Source organism: Gastrolobium bilobum, unplaced genomic scaffold (genome assembly GCF_033153095.1).
Source record: "Gastrolobium bilobum isolate Gb01-03AN ecotype WA unplaced genomic scaffold, APGP_CSIRO_Gbil_v1 utg4269, whole genome shotgun sequence".
NCBI lineage: Eukaryota > Viridiplantae > Streptophyta > Magnoliopsida > Fabales > Fabaceae > Gastrolobium > Gastrolobium bilobum.
In genome coordinates this window covers 83,516-103,558 of record NW_026896672.1, presented here as the reverse complement: position 1 = coordinate 103,558, position 20,043 = coordinate 83,516, and the positions used below count along the sequence as shown (strand labels likewise).

The window sequence follows — 20,043 nt, the reverse complement described above, 5'->3', positions numbered from 1 at the left end:
TTATTTTTTTGTTCCTGGGATGAACCGGTTTAATTTTTGTGCTGGGGAACAGAAAAAAGAATCAAAAAATTTCTGCTTTTTTGTTCCCGGGCACAAAATGAGAAACACTTATCCCTCTCAATCACTCTCCACCATCACACCACTAGTGTCGTCGTCACCACCCCTCACCACCATGATGCCACCACCACCACCTCCACCTATCACCACCACAACTACCACCATCACCACCACCACAACTACCGCCGCCGCCACCACCACCACCACCGTCGCCACTATCACCGTCACCACCTCCATCACCACTAACGCCATCAACCACCACCACCATCATCGCAACCACTGCCGTCACCGCCACCATCGCCATCACACGCCACTGCCACCACTCCCATCGCCATCACTACCACCACCACGACGCCACCACTACCATCACCACCACGTCACCAACCACTATTGTCGCAGCCACTACTGTCACCACCACCGTCGTCGCTGCCGCCGCCACCAACCACCACCACCATCGTCACAGCCATTACCGTCACCACCACCACCATTACACCACTCCCACCACTACCATCACCACGCCATTGCCACCACTACCACCACTGCCGCCGCCGCAACCACTGTCACCACCACCACCATGATGTCTTCATAGCCACCACCATGCCACTGCTACCATTGTTGCCGCCACCAACCACTATACCCACCACCATTGTCGCAACCACTGTCGTCATCTCCACCACCACTATCCCCACCACTACCACCATCGCCGCCACCATTACCACCGCCATCGTCGCATCCACTGCCGTTACAACCACCACCATTATCTTCACCACGTCACTGCCACCACCATTACCGTGCCACCGCTGCTGCCGCCACCACCACCACAACCACACCATGTGGAAAGGAAAGTGATGATCCGAAAATTTTTTATAGTTAATAGGAATTATTTTTTATTATATTATTTGTTGTGTTACCAAACACAATTCTCATTCTCGGAATAAAAATAGAACATGTTATTAAACACATTTTTTTTCTCAGAAACTGTTCCATGGCACAGAAATAGAAAAGAATTATTTCTTTTCAGAAATAGTGCTAGGGAATAGAATGGTTGTCATGCACACCATTAGTCTCATTCTTCGTCGTATAGTAAATCTTAATACATCATCTGTTGTTTTGATGAGGTCATGAGGAAGTAATATTTGGAGTCATACGCCGAGGATAAGATTTATAAAAAAAAAAAAAACTTGTTTAATAAAGTACAAAATTACATGAATAAACTCCCACAAGATTGATTATTCTAGTTTAATTAAGGAGACATCTTAAAAAAAAAATGTTTAAGAAAATGAGATTATTTTTCTATCAAGAATGATGAGAGTTAACAAATGAATGATCTAAGTTAATTTTCTTATTCAATGTTACATAACATGGGTCACATTAACTTTATGAAATATCATTTATTTTATAGAAAATTAATTTCATGAACTTAATTTATTAGGTTGGACTGTTGCGTTGGTTTCGAAATTAAAAAAAAAAAAACCAAAAAAGCTAAATCAATCATGTTCAAATGGAATTGGATCAGGATGAGAATACTTTTTCATTAACACTAGTTTGGGCTTTTTGACTTTTTTTCTCTTATTAATTAATTAATAACCAATTTGCCCTTCATCCAAAACTATCCACCAACTTGCCCCTTTTTAGTCGACTACGTTGCATTTTTAGTCGATCAAATGGTCAAAAGTCAGAATTTGGATACCGCGAAATGTAGTCGACTAAAAATACATATTGATCGACTATATTTTTGGGATATTTAGTCGACTAAATGTCGACTTAAACCCTATATTTCCATGTTCTCGGTCTCATTTTGATTTTTGTTGTTGTGTAAACCAAAATAGCTCCCTGTTTTCATGTGTAATCCTTGCAATCCGATTGTATTTCATCCCACCGTCTCTAAAGCCCTAATATTGCGAAATCATTGTCATTGCACAATTTCAAACCCCCAAAATCCGAACCCAAACTCCCAACCTAGTCCCAATTTCGTGTGGAAGATGAGCACAAGTTCAAACATGTATGTAAAAATGATCTACTATGATGGAAAGCATTATGAAGGCCCCAATGATGTTCAATTTGAAGGAAAAACGAAAATGTTGAAAATCAATCGGGGCACTACATACAATAAGTTAAAGGGGAGAATTCAACAAAAATTGGGTCTGGAAGGCAGCCAATGCGTTCAGCGGATGATTGCCAGGGTAGAGACTACAGTTGGTAAGGATGCTATATACTACATTGGTAACTATATATGTGATGATGAAGATGTGGAATGTGTCATAGATGCAATTGTTGACCGAAAATTTCAAAATTTTATTGAGATATATGTTGAATTAGATTGTGGTCAATCTTCATCTGCACCCATGCATACAATAAGTGAAGTGTATTTTGGTCATGAAGAAAGAATAGTCAATTTATCTGCACCTACACCTGTCATAAGTCAGATAACACTGCGGGAAATAGATGAGGATGGGCAGGATGCCGATATGGACAGCGATGAGGACGGTGAACCTGAGAGTGTTATTCCGCTAGGTGACACGTCAGATACTGACGTAGAGGGTGATTTCGACGTTGACACAAGCTCACCATCCCCGGGTTCGCAGGTTACGAGACCACTTCGTATTGACCCTGTTAGCAGTGGTAAGATTCGTTTTTAAAGATTTAATTTAGCAATTATTTTTTGTGTTATGATTGGTATTGATGGTGGCATTATAATGCATCCGTAGGTTATGAGGTCGAGCCATTTTGGAATGAAAGCTCACATTATTCCTTCATTAATTGGGCCCTCCCTAATGATGAGACGGAGATATTGTATGGTGCTGATGAGGATCACAGTGGCTGGCAATTAGGGGATCTTTTATATTTGTATCAGGAGTTTCGTAGCAAATCTGAAATGCAACATGCAGTCAAATTATATTGTATGAAGGCTCACCGTACTGCCGTTGTGGCAAAAAGTGATGACCATAGATTTGTGATGAAGTGTCGAAGCCATAATGATGGATGTCCCTGGTATGTGAGGGCATTGTTGCCGAAGAATGGAAATACTTGGGTGGTCAGTAAGTGGGGGAAAGAACACACTTGCCTAAACCAAGGTCTTACCCGGGATCATAGATAGTTGGATTCTGATGTGATATGTGCAGCCATTATCAGTATGTATTATTCGATGTATCTAACTTCCTAAGGTATGTTTACGTTAATCAGTATGTATCACCATCTGGGCATGTCGGATAGCCCACATAATGGGAATGTCATGTTCCAACACCCTGGAATGATTGAAAGATCGCGGAAATAGAACGTGGGTGAGGACATAGTGTAGTATATGGGACTCCACAGAAAGCAATCCCACCGTATAGTGCATCTGTTCCCCACAGACTCTTCTCTGCTCCTGCACGGCATCCTGTTGTACATATCCTGGAAGTACTACACCACTATCAGCGTCATACGCCACAGTCTGAGAAGAGTCAAAATCATAGCCGAGTATCTCCAACCATGCAGGTGCCGTCATGATGATGATGATCTCTATTCCACAGACCCTCGACCTCAGCTCACCATGTACGTAGCTGAGGTTATGGTAGAAGGCCCGCACCATAAGCTCTGAATACGGACACAGGGTCTCGGCCAACACCCTCAGATGTGCCGCCTCCAACAGCCCCACAATTTCAAATCCCTCCGTAGCAAAAAAAGTTGTATCCAAAGATTTTGGAGCACATAACGGCCGGTTCAAATGGTCACGTACGAATGAAGCGTGGACGGCAGGGTCGTCCTCAAACAGGTACCCATACGGGAGGTCGACAGTATTAGGCTCTTCGTCTTGTGGCATTGACGAAGAAGGCCGGTCTTGCCTATGCTTGGTGCGTCTCTCAAGTGACTCATTGCCCTCATTGCTTGGTCTTCTGCGGCCCGTCATTTGTTTAGGGTACCTACAATGAAACATGTCAGCATTTAACTATATGAAACATGTCATGATGCTAATGAAAACTTGCAACACCAATACCTACACACGAAAAGCTAACTTTTCCCACATACCAAAACAAAAATACCAGAAAGTTACAGCAACACTCACAAAGCAGATTGAACATGTAACAAATTTCAAGTAGTGTACAAATAAAGACTTTTAACAAAGGGTGGTAATGAAAGTCAAACAAAATACAAATGACCCAGCTTTTGCTAACAATAATCAACTCCAACAACTCTTACGATAACAAAAAATTCGGACAGCAAAAAAATAAAAAAAATTCAAAACCTAAAACACAATGCAAATTAAAAAATCTTACCTATCCTTCAGATTTCACGATTTGAACCATTTTTTTGGTGCAATCCACACGCCTGGGGGAGGGGTTTGGGATGTTCTTCAGCTGCTCCTGCCGATTTGGGGTTTGGGGCTCTCCTTAGTCGATTAGGGTTCACTACACCCCCTCTGCCAAATAGGGGGGTTTAAAAACAAATCCGCCGAAAGTTAGTCGACTAAATATCGTTCTTTAGTCGACTAAATATCTCAAAAATGTAGTCGATCAAGATGTATTTTTAGTCGACTACATTTCGTGGTATCCAAATTCTGACTTTTGACCATTTGATCGACTAAAAATGCAACGTAGTCGACTAAAGAGGGGCAGGTTGGTGGATAGTTCTGGATGAGGGCAAATTGGTTATTAATTAATTAATGAGGGGCAAAAGGGTCAAAAAGCTCACTAGTGATTGATTTAATATTATTGTATTGTTTTGTTTTGTTTTGAAATTTTTTTATAATAAGATTATTTAAAGAAAATTACTTGTGATGATTGAATACCTAATAATTTATAGAAAATATATGCAATAAAAGTTATCAATAATTTAATAAGAGTACAATACATATTTGTGATAATTTCAAAATAAAAAAATAATTAAATTCTAAGTATGATGAAATAATAATATCTTTTGGGCATAAAGTATTGTCTATGTAAAAAAGGACTTCAGTCTATCAAAAAAAAAAAAGGACTTCAAATCAATTCTAAATTTAAATACATAACATTTGGCTCCATTTTCTTTTCACCGCACATTTTTGTCACTTCCAGTAAATACTTTTCCCTTCGTAAACTTCTAAGCAAATTTTAATTACTTTTTTATGCATTTCTATAAAATTTTCATCCATGTAATGTTGATATTAATTAATACAGTTTTTATATCTATTAAAGATTTTCTTTTAAAAAGCAACTTTGAAGTAAAAATATATTCAGCAAACTAAATTAATTTTTTTTCTATCATGATTTGTGTTTATGCACTCATCATCATGTTTGATGTCACCTGCGTTTCTCGTTAGTGCATAGTCAAAAATCCTCACAGTTTTACTTGAGTATGATCTTGTTCTTTGGTTAGAATACCAAAATTCTGAATTTGTGGAGAAGATGATGATGTTTTTATTGCATACATAGATGCTAGAACTTGTATAACAATATCTCACACTCAGGCAATTTGCCATATCTACAAGGCTGCATTTCATCACAATACAAATAATAATACTCTTGGCCTCTTGCTGAAAGCAGGGCTAGTATATAATTCTCATAATGAAGAAAATTTCCCTATAAAGTAGGACTTTTGGAATATACATGCTTTCATCTAACTGGCTAACAGTGTGAAGGAATATCTAAAACTGCTTCCACCTTACCAGGTGAATAACCATTTGAATTTACATATCTAAGATTGATAGTTTAACACAAATCATGATCGGTCTGAATCCTGTTGCTTGATGGCTTCCCAATCTGTAAACAACCAATTGGTGGAACTGTGGGAGTTCTTAATTCACCATAAGTTTCCCAGCAGAATGGATCATATAGGTGGTATTGTTCTTGAACTGGTTTTAACTCAACAGAGGTTAGAGAAACATCTACACATGGTAAGCTATCACTGCAGGCAAAGTGCACTGGCTTTACTGTGTATGTACCCTTTATTCTTTCGTAGTTGATTCCTGCAAGAGCCACAGCTGATGTGTGGTTTATGCATGTTCTTTTATCGCAGTAGAATTGATCAATCACAATAGGAAGCTGGACTTCAGAAACTTGTATATTTGAGAATAGTACCCCCTGCACAGACCCTGATCCACCCTGCAGAGATGTTATTTAATTTTTGTTAGAAATCTAACTATTCAGTGATTTTATCAATGCCATCATAGTACTAGCAGTATTTTTGCATTAAGTGGTAAAAAAAAATGATTTTGTAGAAGCCTATTATTTACTGCTTAACATGTGGAAGAGTTATTTTTTGTATTAATTATGACTATTGTATGGAACATATTTTACCTGCCATGTTTTGATTCTGACACCATTCATTGTGTTGTGCATGTTGACATCTCTGACAGTAATGTTTGAGACACAGGCTCTGGTGTTATCCTTTCCTAAACTTCCAATGCTGATTCCATGTCCTGGCCCACAGTTGACAGTGTGTACGTATACATTTGAGCATCCAGTTTGTATGGAAATACAGTCATCTCCTGCTCAACAGTTGAAATTCAAAACAATACTTAGCCTACTTGAAATATCTATGTCTAGTGGTCTTCATCAAATGTTTTTGTTTTTCCCTAGATGCATTTTTTTTTTTTTTCTTTCTCTAAAGTGTTCTCTGTTGAAAAATTTGGTTCATCTTGTAAAGGAACTTCTGATGTGCTATATTCATCCTATGTTCTGCTAAGTAGGGCCTCAATTAAAAGGTTGGTAAGTAGGAACAAAAAGCAGAACCTCTGTTCCCTAATAGAGACAAGGATAGTGGAAGAAATTAAAAAAAAAAAAGTTAAAAGAGTATGATAATATTAGATGATGCAGTATGGATTTTGGACTTGACACGTGTCATGCAACTGATGGATACAATATGTAAAATATTGGTAGATTGTTAGCTGCATTGTGGCCAAGGATAGGATAAGATAATGTCATGCTCTTCGGTTTTCATTTGTTTTGAATTTTTATTTTTACTATATATTTGTCTGCCCACATAAGTTATAGAGTTGAAATTCACAAGTATTTTGTTCTTATTCAATTCTCAAACTTGGTTTGTGAACTTGTGTTGTTAATTTTAATGATCATAAAAATGTGCAATCACTTATTAATAATTGAAAATTTACCACATGCTAATTTGCTGCTGTGAATCAATACATCTTTGGAATTCTGAAGGTGAATTCCATCTGTGTTAGGGCTGTCACCAGGAGATGAAATGCTCACATCATGGACCAGGACCCCATTGCAGTTGTCAAACTTAAGGTGGCATTGAGGACTATTTTGAATTGTTATGCCCGTGACTGTTGGATTAAAGCTCCCATAAAACCTAATAGCCTGTGGAACAAAAATACAATCATTAAAAAAACCTTCTTTAACATGAACCCCAATAGTTTTGTAGAGTTTTAAGGAGTCCTCACAGTTGGTTTGGTGCTAGGCATTTTTCTTCCCAACTCACTTTGTATCTAGTACAATTGTAGAAATATAAACAATTAGCTTCAGGGGAGAAACAAAGTGCTATATTAAAGTGCAAATTAACAAAGATAATCACCGGCACTGGTGGTCTCTTTGTGTGATTTAATGGGACTATGAGCTTTTCTTCATCATCTATGGGATTATCAAATGGGAAATCTTGCCACCAGACTGAGCCTCTTCCATCAATTACACCCTTTCCTTGAATGGTAATTCCCACCAGCTTTGTGAATTCCAACCACTGTAGTGATCCTTCACCCCAAGCATTGGGGTCTATTGGAGCAATAATTGTACCATCAAGCTGAAACAATACCACCTTATTAGCTTAAATTACAATTCAACCGTCGGTTGCTTCAGTAGGTATAACTGAAAGGTACAGTCACTGTGTAGAGGTGAATATATAAATATTTATCAAGTGAAAGAAAAAAAAGATAAAAAGATATGAAGAGTTGATGGTTAAACCAAGGTTTCTAGGAAAAAACACAATTAACTGTTCTTTGTTATGTAATTTTCTGAATTGGCAAAAAGACAGGCACATGTTATTGTCTTTTTGGCTAAAACATATTTTGTGATTTGTGAATATTGGGATGCGGGGTATTATGTTTTCACATGTTACCTATATATGTATGTATACATATGAATATGTATGTTACCTGAAAAACAATGTTGGGTTTACAGTATGGGCCCGAGAAGGAAATAGGTCCCACGTAGAAGACGTAATCCGATGGGACGAGCATGGTTGATGCCTCTACCTTACATGAAGCAGACCATGCTGCTTGGAATGCCTGTGTTGCATAAATAGCTACTTCAGTGAAGCACGCACACATAAATAACAGTAAACCGTATTCATAGTCATGGTAACAAGGTTGGGTGTTTAGTTTGTGAGTGTGTTGTTTTACAATTATTGTAGGAATCATGACCCAAATCAACTGCTCTAACGAGAATCACTCATCAAGTGGGCCCAACTCTTTTTGTTTGTTCTTGTGTCTTCACCTTTTTGTATTTTTCACTATTCAGCTTTCAATCATATACTAATCTATCTATCTACGCAGTAAACTTTCTTTAATAGCAATTAATAACTCCCTAGTAGTACATGCCCAAAAGACAAGACAAAAGGAAAAAAACTAATTTATGATACCACCAAATTGGGTAGATGAAACCCTCATCATTAGAGGTTATGAAAAGAAAAAGATTCTGATTCTGTGATTTTCAACGCCCTTTTCCTTGGACCCCCCAAAAAAAAAAGCCTTTTACCCCTCTATCTCTTTTTATCTGTGGGTCAAAGAGCATAGTGCAATTTCCGAAGCCTAAATTTTACCAAATGTTTTCTTTTACAATGCCTGCTTCCCTAATAATTCAACGACATCATCACAGTTTTAAGAGAACTTCCCTGAATTCTAAAACGAATGCTGAATAATGTAATGTTGTAAAAATTGTTAAGCATAAGTAACATGAACACTTCTCTCTTCTTTCTAACTATACCAGTAAATTTCATAACATAATCAGAAGATTACCCTGCATGCCCTTCTGTGATAAATTGAAAACTCTTAACACCTTTGGTGTTAGCTTGTCAGAAAAAGCTACATTAAAACCATTTGCTGAAGTATAATCAGATTCAAAGAGTTACCTTGGTATCATCACTATGACTGTCTCCCTTAGCTCCAAAATCTAGCACATTAAAGATGGTAGAATGGCCCCCATTGTAAACTTTTGGTGGCGGAGGTGATGGAGTATATACCTTCGGCTTAGGAATTGGTGGTGGTGGTGGTGATGGAGTGCTTTTACATGGTGGAGCCTTTGGTAATGGTGGAGTACTTTTATGTGTTGGTGGCTTTGGTTTTGATCCTCCACCATGGTGATTGTGACTATTGCCATAACTCTTTCCTTTCTTATTAAAAAGAGAAGCTGAGACAGTTCTTCTCTGCCTCCAATGCTTGCCTCTTCTTGCAATGCAGGATTCAAAATTGGAAGACCAAACAAGAAATGCAATGAGAAGCATGTATGTGAAGCCCCTGAAACTCAAGCCACTCATTTTTAGAAGTTAAAATGTGAGTAGAAACTCAGTATAGAGGCAGAGAGACAGAGAGGACTTCTTTGCATTGCCAAAACAAGTGACGGTTATGTTTATATAAGGAGAGCACTTGAAACCTTATAAGACACAAGTATAAAAATATTCTTGATAATTTATCCTTCATTTTTCTATCTTCCTTTCCTATTTCATTAATAAGTTTGTTTTCCTTTTTGTGAATTTTGGTTAGAATATGTTAAGTGTGCAGTGGGGCTGCTATTCACTTGCCACATATCCAAAAAGTCATTACATGTGACTAAATAATTTTTATATTTTTAAAGGGATGTCCTATTGGACCTAGTGGAATGAAAATGGAGATATGGGGAATTGAATTCTCACCACATAACCACATCCTCATGGTAAAGACCAGGGAAATTCCGAATGCTTGTGGGGTAACAATTGTCTTTTAACTATGCATACATTCATGCCCAGCATAACTATACTCTTTGATGAGGACAGAGGCATATCTACCTGTTGTCTTGTCCAACTTTACTTTTATTTTGTAGCTTAGCATGATTAGTTATTTGCTTAGTACCAAATTACCAATTATATACAACTTATGAGTGAATAATGACAATGGGGATAATAAATATCATTGGTCCTGAAAACCTTCTTATATATATTCAAGACCTGTTTCATAGATAGATATGAGTTTGATATAAAATTTACCCTTCTTCATTGTGGGGCTAACCAAGAAATATGGATTTTAGTGCACTTTATCAATTTTAGTTTGAGAGAGAGATTATTGCACTTTATCACTATGACCACAGAGCGATTAGTTTCACATATGGAATATGCATCGTATTTCTCCTTCTTGCTTGCTTCATACAAATTGTGTATTAAAAATATTTAAGTCATACTTCTATTAGGAATATAATGAATCAAGATTTGATGTAAAAGACAACTGATACACGTGAGTGGGTCTATAATGGGTCAAGGGCACTGATTATAACAGCTCTTAATCATCACATGCAACCTTCACGGGCCAGGACTTTTCTGTACTTTGTCTTCTTAAGCCATGAGCCACTCTAATATGATCAGAGAGCAACAACGACTTAAGGGTATTTCCTCCAAATTCGGGATTTGTGTTCCTCTTTTCCTTGTTAGATCAAAAGTGCAAATTTGCTAACGACCCCAAAGAGATTGAGAGAAGAAAAATGAATGAACCTGAATGCTTTATTAGGAAAAAAGAAAAAGAAAATCATTATTTAAAGAAACCCTCCTTACGCCCACAGATTTGTAGCATTTTTACATTCATGGTTTTGCTAGACAACATTTTCTGTTCATACGAATAAAAACAAAAGGAAAAGTACGATATCATGCTCCTGCTGAACAGCATTTTTGTGCATATGCTTCTCAAATCTATTGAGGTCCCCAAAACAGGAAAAGTGAAATATTGCAAAGAACAAAGTTCACATATATATGTCAAACAAATGAACAAGAAATTTTACTTTCCAAATATCATATGTCAAAATCCCGATGTAATGTGGAATGCATTAATTTATTGGATGATTAAGAGGCAGGGCAATGATTTTGCCCAATGCTCCAATCTCCATGTCATGTGTAACTCTTCTACATATGAGGTTTCCATAATGATTCAACATTTTCTTTTTCTTTATTAAAAAAGAAAATACTTGAATCATTTGGCTATCCTATTTCATTATTTATATGACTACCAGTCTGTTTTAATTTTTAATGAGGCATTTTTGTGGATGTTATAGGTTCACTTCGCAATTAGGAGTAATTTGAATCTTCACTTAATCAGCAAGCTACACATTTTGTAGAAAAGATGTTTCACTTGATGTTATAAGAAATAAAAGTCTTTATTAAAGTAAAGTTCAGTTGATATCTTTTACATTATGTTGATTTATAATAAAAATAGAACATGTCTTTTAAAAAAATTCATGACAAAAATACATGATAAAGCTTTTTTTTTTGTGTGGTGAAAACTGTTGGGTATGGCTCATACTTCGCATGCTGATGAGGGCCCTAGTTGTTGGGGTCAGCAGAAAGGCAACTGGGATTCCGCTCCCAGGTGAGCGGGCGGGGGTTCGGGAGGCAGCGCCCCCAGATTCGTTGAGGCTAGGTACTGTTGTGACCCTCTGTTTTATTATAATTTTTTTAGCAGTTTGGGCTTGGGCCCATGAATAGCTGCGGTTAGGATTTTCTAATCCTATTTATATTTTCCTTGTAAACCAAGTGACTTGTAACAAGTGGCGGGTGATGTGAATATAGTACAGACAAGCTGGACATAGCCTTAATTGGATGAACCAGGGTAAATCGCTGTATCTATTCTCTCTCTTTTTCTTTTCTGTTTTTGATTTGTATGTTGTCGATTTCCAACAAAAACGATGGGCATGAAGGTTGAGTGGACTCTCAATGCAATCATCAATCATCAAATAAGGATTTCTGTCTGTTATTTCCATCAGTTCACTTTACTAAGAGTTTCTCTTCTCGAGTACTTGAGGAGCTCTGGTTGAATCTCAGCTGTGTCAGCGACATATTTACATAAATGCCACTGCTAGAAAGCAACTCGTCATTTATAGGGTATCTGTGAGTCCCTTGATCTTTTCCATCCGTGCTTTTCCCTTCAGATTTGGCTTCCAACAATGATCCTCTTCCTCTAATGAGCTTTTATTCATTTCTTCTCACAAAAAATGTTGCTTATAACAGTGTTCATATACTAATATTATGTTTCATAAACAGCAACAATATATAGTATAGTTCCAAGATGAATAATGCACTATTCTAATTGATTAATATGACCCCGATAATAAAATAAAACAGGACTAGGATTAAACAATAATTAGCTATTTCCCCTTTTTTATGTTTATATATAGAAGTTGGGGGCAAAAATGTTTTACTGCAGGTTAAACGATTATGATATAATATTACAACATTGATTTCCTTGTTTGTTTCACATGGTGACCAGTTTTGCTACTTTCCAATAAATAAAGTATTTCTATTTTTGGGTAAAAGCAGGCATGTTATCACGGATTGACATCTTTTAATCAAACCCAACATGCTATATCCAGCATGCACAACTCGATCAGGAATATATATGCATTTGAGACATTTTCCCTGTACCTGAGGACATGAAAAACCCACATGTATACTTATTAATTCTGCTTATTATTTTTTTCCCATAGTTAATTCCAATTTGTCTTAGTTTACTTTTTTTTTTTTTTTTTTCTCCCCTCAATTCTGGGGTGGTAAAAAATAAAATATGGCATAATTTAGAGAGAGAGAGAAAAGGAGTACGGTACGACCTTCTAACCGTCTTTTTATGCTTATGTGCTCGTCTCGTGAACTTTTTAAGTCCTCTCGTGAGCTTCGTGCACACAAATATGATTGGGGTTGTTTGTGCTCCATTATTTAAGTTGAGAATATGTTCAAGTGACCAACTGAATGATAAACAATTTCATACTTTCAAGTTAGAGGGAGCCACTTGTGCAGCAAAATATGGCCCACACAAATAATTATAAATAACTTTGCAAATGTGCAACCTCCCACCAACCCCAAAAACAGTGGCATATACCTTTTGGTGGCCAATGTACCTTTTGGTGGCCAGTATAAATTAAACAAAGATAATATAAGAGCTAATTGTGTAAAATTTAATTAAATATTAATATTATATAATATTTGACATTATATTATATAAAATAATATATTGTATAAAATAATATTTGATAATATACTGTATAATATTATATATGATAAAAATATTCTTTAATAATGAATTTACATAATTCTTCCAAATATGTCATATGATATTAAGTTTTATAAAAATTTATCGATCGGTGTGTCCAAAAAATATATTAATTTTAATAAAAATAAAAATCTCCAATATTTTAAAAACTAATATATTGAAAAATTTAACATATTAATATTAAAATAATATATTAATTCTTGAGAATTGTATCTGTCAACGATTTTAATACACAACTCCTTATCAAACCTAATCCCACCCGCATAAGCCCGATTAAGTTATATATCGTTTTAATGTATTAAAGAATTTTGCTGTATAAGCTTATACTATATGATAGTCACTAAACAACTAAAAATATTATAACATATAATATAAACTTATACTATTATACCTTATACATCACACAAAGTACACCCTCAAATTAATTATATATCTTCATTAGCTTATTAGATAAATTGCATATAAGTTTTCTGCCACAGATTGTTTCCCCTGACAGCAATTTGCTCTAATCATAAATTTTCTTTAATACAAAATATACATTAGAAAATTACACGTGGGTCAGCGTTAAATCATTTTAGTTGGCATAGCTAAACACAGAAAACACCATTAATGAAAGGGAAAATATTTTCTCATGTCGTAGGAGAGTTATTTTTTTCTACTAGTGATCCTTCGATTTGCGTACAATATTTTCTTTTGTTTTTTTATTTTTTAATAGATATGAACCCCATGTAAAATATGTCTACAACATGAGAAAATTTTCTGCTGAGAAAATTGAAACCCTTAATGAAAAGTTAAGTCAAAGAATTTCTTAAAAAAAAAAGTACATGTAAAATGAAGAAAAATTAAAAGGGGGAGGGGACATATATAGCTCCCCTTGGCCCTTACAGTAGCTCTGCTTCTGCCCTTTTCTATGCTTTTGCTCTGTCGTATATATAGAAGAAAATTAAAAAAAGTAAACAAATTGTTCAAATTTACATTACTATAATATTATAGGGGAAAATTAAGTATATGTTGTAGGAAAATTGTTAGGTTATGCTATAGGGATATAAATTGTTGGACCCATGTTTTTTTTCTTTCAAAATACAAAAAAAGTATAGGTCCTACAATCTCTATCTCTATAACATAACTTAATAACTTTCCTACAATATTATACTTGTATTTCCCTTATTATATTGGAAAATATTTTTTTTATGTTGTTGAGATGAGTTATCTTATATTAGTGAAACAAAATTATAAGAGGGAGCTACAAGTGATTGGAGAAAAAAAAAATAGAGATGAAACTCACATTTGTTATGCGTGTGTAGAAAGATGAATTATCTTATGTTGAATGAGATAAATATAATTCTATTATATTTATATAAATACAAGAAAATATATTTTTGATGTTACGTTGCATGAGACAATTTTGTCTCATGCATACATAAAAAAAATGGGTGTTGAACTCTCTCTTTTTTCTCTTTTCTTTTTTTTCGTTGATCCTAGTTATTTTATTTTTGTGTGTATAAAATAATTGTATCTCTCGTCCGACATAAAAAATGTATTCCTCATAAATATACAATCTTTTGAGAGTAATCGTAAGACAAATAATTGAGAAACGGAAGGCATGAAACACTTCTTGGTGAGTTTTTATTTATTTGTTTATTTTTTTATGCATCATCGCTTTTAATCATAGATATTGCACTGGAATTTTGTTTTTTTGTTGCTTACAATCATTTTGAGATCATTATATAAATGTTTCTAGTTACGTGATTCTCCTCAATAAGAAAACCAATATACACTTTTGGACCCATTCGGCCATTCCCTCCGCTAACTAAGAGAAAATAATTGAAAGAATCAGTTCACTTTAACAACAATTAGATTCCACTTCACCTCAACAATCAATTGAAATTTGTTGGTAGTGGTAGAAAATGTGCTACATTAGAGGTAGTTCTACTTCTAACTAGTTACTGCTTTTTGGTTCACGGATCATTCTAGAAATTTGAAGATGAACATCAGTACATTAAACTAATAATTTTACCATATATGTATTCACAACGAGCAATGCAGATTGAATAGGAACTGATTTTATTATTATTTTGTAACTAGAAGGTTAAAGAAAGATTACCCCATTTAAAGGTTAAAGTATTACCACAAGCTTCGACAAGTGCCAATCCTAAATGTCAAGTAAACCTAAGTGGCTGAGCTGAATTTTTCACATTGGGAATTCCTCATTGATGTTGTTACTAACAGTTTGGCTTCTTGTGTATGTGAATTTTCAGTTGGAAGAAGACCCATTTTCCTTTGTGTTATAATCTTCAATTTTTTTATTCTTAAATTAATTAAAAAAGAAAAATAAAAAAGAAGACAAAAGTGTAATATCCATCAAATTTTACCTTTATTGCCACCTTTAGCCCAAAATGGCATTATCAATTGCTAAACCTTATTTTTTTAAAAATGTAGTTGTCCACATCTTTATGTTTTGTTTCGCATGAACCTTTCTTGTGATCATGGCCTACAGAAAGTCATTTTAGCAATATACATTCACGGATTGTTGCTTTTGCTTCATCAATAATTCTTTGGAGGAAGAGACCCCTGAGACATTTATCTCTTATTTCCTGGTCTATAATGCAAGTGCGTGACCCTTATCCCACGACAAATAACGATGCGACACATTCACACAGAGACAACAACTTCATTTTTTGGCCATGATGAGTGTGAACTGTGAACTGTGCTCACCCATGTGCCATTTTGGTTTTTGCTACTAAGGAATGTTCATTGTGCCATTTAGATCAGACTTGCCAAAATAAGTACCATATCCACAAGTACGAAATTTATGCAGAAGATTAGGATGCCGTACATTTTAAAGAAGTTGAAAAATTATGAATTGTTTTATGAAGAAAATTAAAAAAAAATGGTGTCATTGTTTAATCACTGTTGAACACTATATTTATCATATATAACACATATGAGTTATAGCACTTGCTAACCCATCAATCAATGCAATGCATGTTTCTTAATACAAATTCGTTTTAAATCATACACTCGTATCACAATCACAGATGTAGCACTTGCTGTAATTAATAATGATCTCCATATATAAAGGAAAAGACAGGGGACCATAAGTTTTTTGGTGGTGACATATAGTAATCAATACTTACAGATGAAAAGACAAAGCAGGCATAAAAAAAAATTTTATAGTAGGTGGTAGATACAGGTAATTACTTGTCTCAATTCAAACATGTAGAATCCGGAACATTTGTATTTCCATACTGTTGCATTTAAGATCATGAATTATTATTGTTTTCTTACTAAGTCCACCTCTTAGATAGTAGATATACAAAAGTGATGAGGACCTCGTTGACCTGTTTTGAGTTTTGACCCTTACATCCGCATACTGAATATTGATTACTTGTCATTTTAGTCACATGCAATCTAGTTAAAATCGAATTTTTATGTAGAAATATAATGGTGTGTTAGAAATGTAAATTATAAAAATGAGACGAAACGTAAAAATTTTATTATTTAAGGTATACAAAATTATTATATATATATATATATATATATATATATATATATATATATATATATATATATATATATAGCAAAACTAATGTACTAAGAACATTTTTCAAATGTTTTTCCAAGTCAAAGCACATTTGAAATGTATCTCCAAACTACAGCAGTCAAACGCGTCAGAAAACATGACACGATCAGTCTCATCAGAATACTTGACGTGATCTGTTGCCATATCGGATTTCAGCCACAATCCTGTCATTTTATTTGACACGACAATATAGGATTAATCTTGTCATGCAAGTTGACGTGATCCAGTCAGCATTGGTCCCGCAATATTACTTGACGGCACACGTGGTTGTCGGTGGAAACGTGGGGGCAATGTCTCATAACGAGTACATATAGAAGTAGTCTCGTTACTGACAATTACTAGAGTACTTTACCAAATTGGGTATATATAGACCCTCCGATCTGAGAATGAGTTGTTCAATATGTCACAATTTACTTAGTGTCTGATGTTTCTATTTCTGTATTTGATATTTACACACCTTTGCTTCATTCATATTTTATATTCTATCACTTGTAATGTGTTTTTAATGTCGTGGTTTATTTATTTATTTTGAGTCACCAATATCCTCTAATTTTGTGTGTTATTTGCATAAAAACACAGTACTACAATGGATCAATTTCATTCATTCAAAATTATAATGGTTCTAAAATTAATAGTGTAGGCAATTTGAGCTTCGAAGGGGGGAAAAGAGCAATGTATATTGTCTGAGGCTTGTCCATTGAAGATCTACATGAGAAAATTCGTCAGAAGTTGAAGTTGCAATAGAATCAGGTAATATATTCAGTTACGGGTATTGTCCCATGTGGAAATCGCAAATATCCAAGTTTTGAAATATCTGATGATGAGGACGTAGACATTTTTCTTGGAACATTTGTCCAAAACTCTACTACGTCTCAATTTGTTGAGTAATATGTGGATATTGAGACATCAGAGTATCTGTCAACATCAATTCGTGGGCTAGACCTAAACAGTCAGACACAAAATCCTTCGTCATCGGTACCCCAGCCCACACAATCAACTGTTGCGCATGGAGAAGAAAGAAACTATATGGTAGATGTTGAGCCTGACAATGAAGAGGAAGAGGAAGATGAAGACACTCTGTTGGCAAATGACCATGATTAGAATGACAGCGATCTAGGTGATGATGAACATCATGATAATCCCATATCACACGAGACTGTTATCCCTATGTCCAATATTGCGGTTGTTCCACCATCACCAGGTTAGTTAGTGGGTTGTATTATTAATTTTTTATTTTTTATTAGTTACCATGTTTTTCCATCTTTCTTTTTAGGTCGTGGTTCGTGACAATAGGAGAGGAAATGTATTTGAAACAAGAGTTCAGGTCGAAGCGCAATGTCCAAGCCGCTATAAAACATTACTGTATGAATAAACATCAAGAAGCTGTAGTGGTTGAAAGTACTACAAAGAAGTTGTCTATAAAATGTCGTAAGCATGAAGAAGGCTGCAATTGGCGAGTAAGGGCAATTAAACCGAAGAATAGCAGCAACTGGGTAGTCAGTAAATGGGTTGGAAGACATACTTGTGTCAGCGCAACCCTTTCCCAAGACCATAGACAGCTTGATTCGCAATTTATTTCTGAGGCCATTCTAGGTACTATGCATTCTTCAACTATTTGTATGTGAAATTTATATATGTTTATCAGTGAATGCGGATAATAATACTAATTACGCATCTGTTATGAATGGTCATACAGACATGGTCAAGGCTTCACCCTCGGTGGTCGTGATCCTGATACAAGAACGGGTTACTGGTCTCTTTGGATTTAATGTTTCTTATAGGAAAGCATGGAAGGCAAAGCAGAAAGCAATTGCTAAGATTTACAGTGATTGGGACGAGTCATATGTGTTCTCGCCAAGATGGTTCGGGCACATTTTGAAATTTTCTCCGAGGTTTGTTTATCATATTCAACATGAACCGTATGTCATGAATCAACAAGTTGTTAATGGGTACAAGGTTTTTCAAAGTGTTTTTTGGACTTTCGGTTAATGTCGCGAGACGTTCAGATGGTGTAAATCAGTTATACATGTCGATGGTACGCATAAGTACAATAAATACAAAGGGACATTATTGATCGTCACAGCCCAAGATGGAAACAATGAGGTGTTGCCAATTGCATTTGCAGTTGTTGAAGGTGAAATCAAAGAAGCATGGGAGTATTTTTTGGCATCCATCTGAATGCATGTAACAAATAAGACTGGTATATGTCTTATTTCTGATCGACATAAAACCATTATATCAGCAGTCGGCAATCCAGTCATTGGATGGCAACCTCCTAATGTGTACCATGTGTTTTGCCTGCATTATGTATGGAGCAATTTTACAAGAAGGATTTTCTAAAGAGGCTAGGTAATATACTCAAACAAAATACGTACTATGTGTAATAACTTCATCGTTTTGGTAATATTGTCTATTTATGTTTTTTCGCAGGATATATTCCAAATAAAGACTATTTTTATGCTGCGTATATCAAGTTTTGCAGCATTAGTCCAGATGTTGCTGCATGGATTGAGGCCATTCCAAAAGAGAAATTGACTCAGAATTATGATGAGTGTGGATGAAGATACGGTCACATGACAACAAATTTGCCTGAATCAGTAAACAGGGTTTTCAAGGGAGCGAGGAACGTGCCAATAACTTCTTTGGTCAAATGCACATATAGTCGACTTGCTCGTTACTTTTTCAAACAAGGGTGCAAAGCACAGAAAGATGCTGAGATCAGGAAGCATTTCTCAAGTGTTATTACAAAAGCCAAGACAAAGAATGGCGAGAGGGCTACATCGATGCATGCTCGAGAGTATAATGTGGCGCGTACCACATTTGAAGGTGATGATCAAGGCAATACATTCTGGGTTCACCTGAGTGAGGGGAAATGCCAATGTGGTGAGTTTCAGGCACTCAAAATGGATGAAGTAGAGGGCCAACCTAGCTCTAGCCGAACTAACTACAGTATATGCAAATTGACAGGACATAATAGGTGTTCATGTCCTACAAGGCGCATAGCGAATTAATGTGTTGTAATGTTTTATGAATTTTAATATAATATCTCTCTTTCAGTTCATGAAAATGTTGACAGCACGCATAGAATACATCATAAGAGATAAAAAAATTGGAGTGTGTGGAGATGAAAATTGGATAGCATAGCAAATAAAAAGTGGACAGCATAACAGCAAAAAAATGGACAATCCAGGGATCTGCTCCCACTCTTTAAAAC

General features: G+C 35.5%; 2 protein-coding genes across 2 annotated transcripts; one reads left to right on the top strand and one right to left on the bottom strand.

Annotated features, from left to right (window-relative positions):
- Positions 1 to 5,610: 5,610 nt before the first annotated feature.
- On the bottom strand, positions 5,611 to 9,501 carry LOC133301376 (polygalacturonase At1g48100-like). The gene is made up of 7 exons (XM_061500999.1): positions 9,097 to 9,501; positions 8,123 to 8,254; positions 7,549 to 7,770; positions 7,418 to 7,462; positions 7,127 to 7,334; positions 6,312 to 6,502; positions 5,611 to 6,116 (listed from the first exon to the last, which is right to left on the bottom strand). The coding sequence occupies exons 1-7, from the start codon at positions 9,499 to 9,501 to the stop codon at positions 5,724 to 5,726; spliced, it is 1,596 nt and encodes a 531-aa protein (XP_061356983.1). The 3' UTR covers positions 5,611 to 5,723.
- Positions 9,502 to 17,855: 8,354 nt separating this feature from the next.
- LOC133301373 (uncharacterized) lies at positions 17,856 to 19,390 on the top strand. The gene is made up of 5 exons (XM_061500996.1): positions 17,856 to 17,908; positions 18,103 to 18,422; positions 18,526 to 18,721; positions 18,836 to 18,963; positions 19,260 to 19,390. Exons 1-5 carry the CDS (start codon positions 17,856 to 17,858, stop codon positions 19,388 to 19,390), a joined length of 828 nt encoding a protein of 275 aa, XP_061356980.1.
- Positions 19,391 to 20,043: the final 653 nt, after the last annotated feature.

Excerpts from the sequence above, each read along its gene's own strand:
- LOC133301373 (XM_061500996.1), top strand. The coding sequence starts at position 17,856 with ATGGTAGATGTTGAGCCTGACAATGAAGAGGAAGAGGAAGATGAAGAC. Across the intron at positions 18,423-18,525 it reads TATTTCTGAGGCCATTCTAG|ACATGGTCAAGGCTTCACCC; the intron begins GTACTATGCATT and ends ATGGTCATACAG. Across the intron at positions 18,722-18,835 it reads ATTTTGAAATTTTCTCCGAG|ATGGTGTAAATCAGTTATAC; the intron begins GTTTGTTTATCA and ends CGAGACGTTCAG.
- LOC133301376 (XM_061500999.1), bottom strand. The coding sequence starts at position 9,501 with ATGAGTGGCTTGAGTTTCAGGGGCTTCACATACATGCTTCTCATTGCA. Across the intron at positions 6,503-7,126 it reads CAGCAGCAAATTAGCATGTG|GAGATGACTGTATTTCCATA; the intron begins GTAAATTTTCAA and ends ACTGTTGAGCAG. Across the intron at positions 6,117-6,311 it reads TCAGAATCAAAACATGGCAG|GGTGGATCAGGGTCTGTGCA; the intron begins GTAAAATATGTT and ends ACATCTCTGCAG.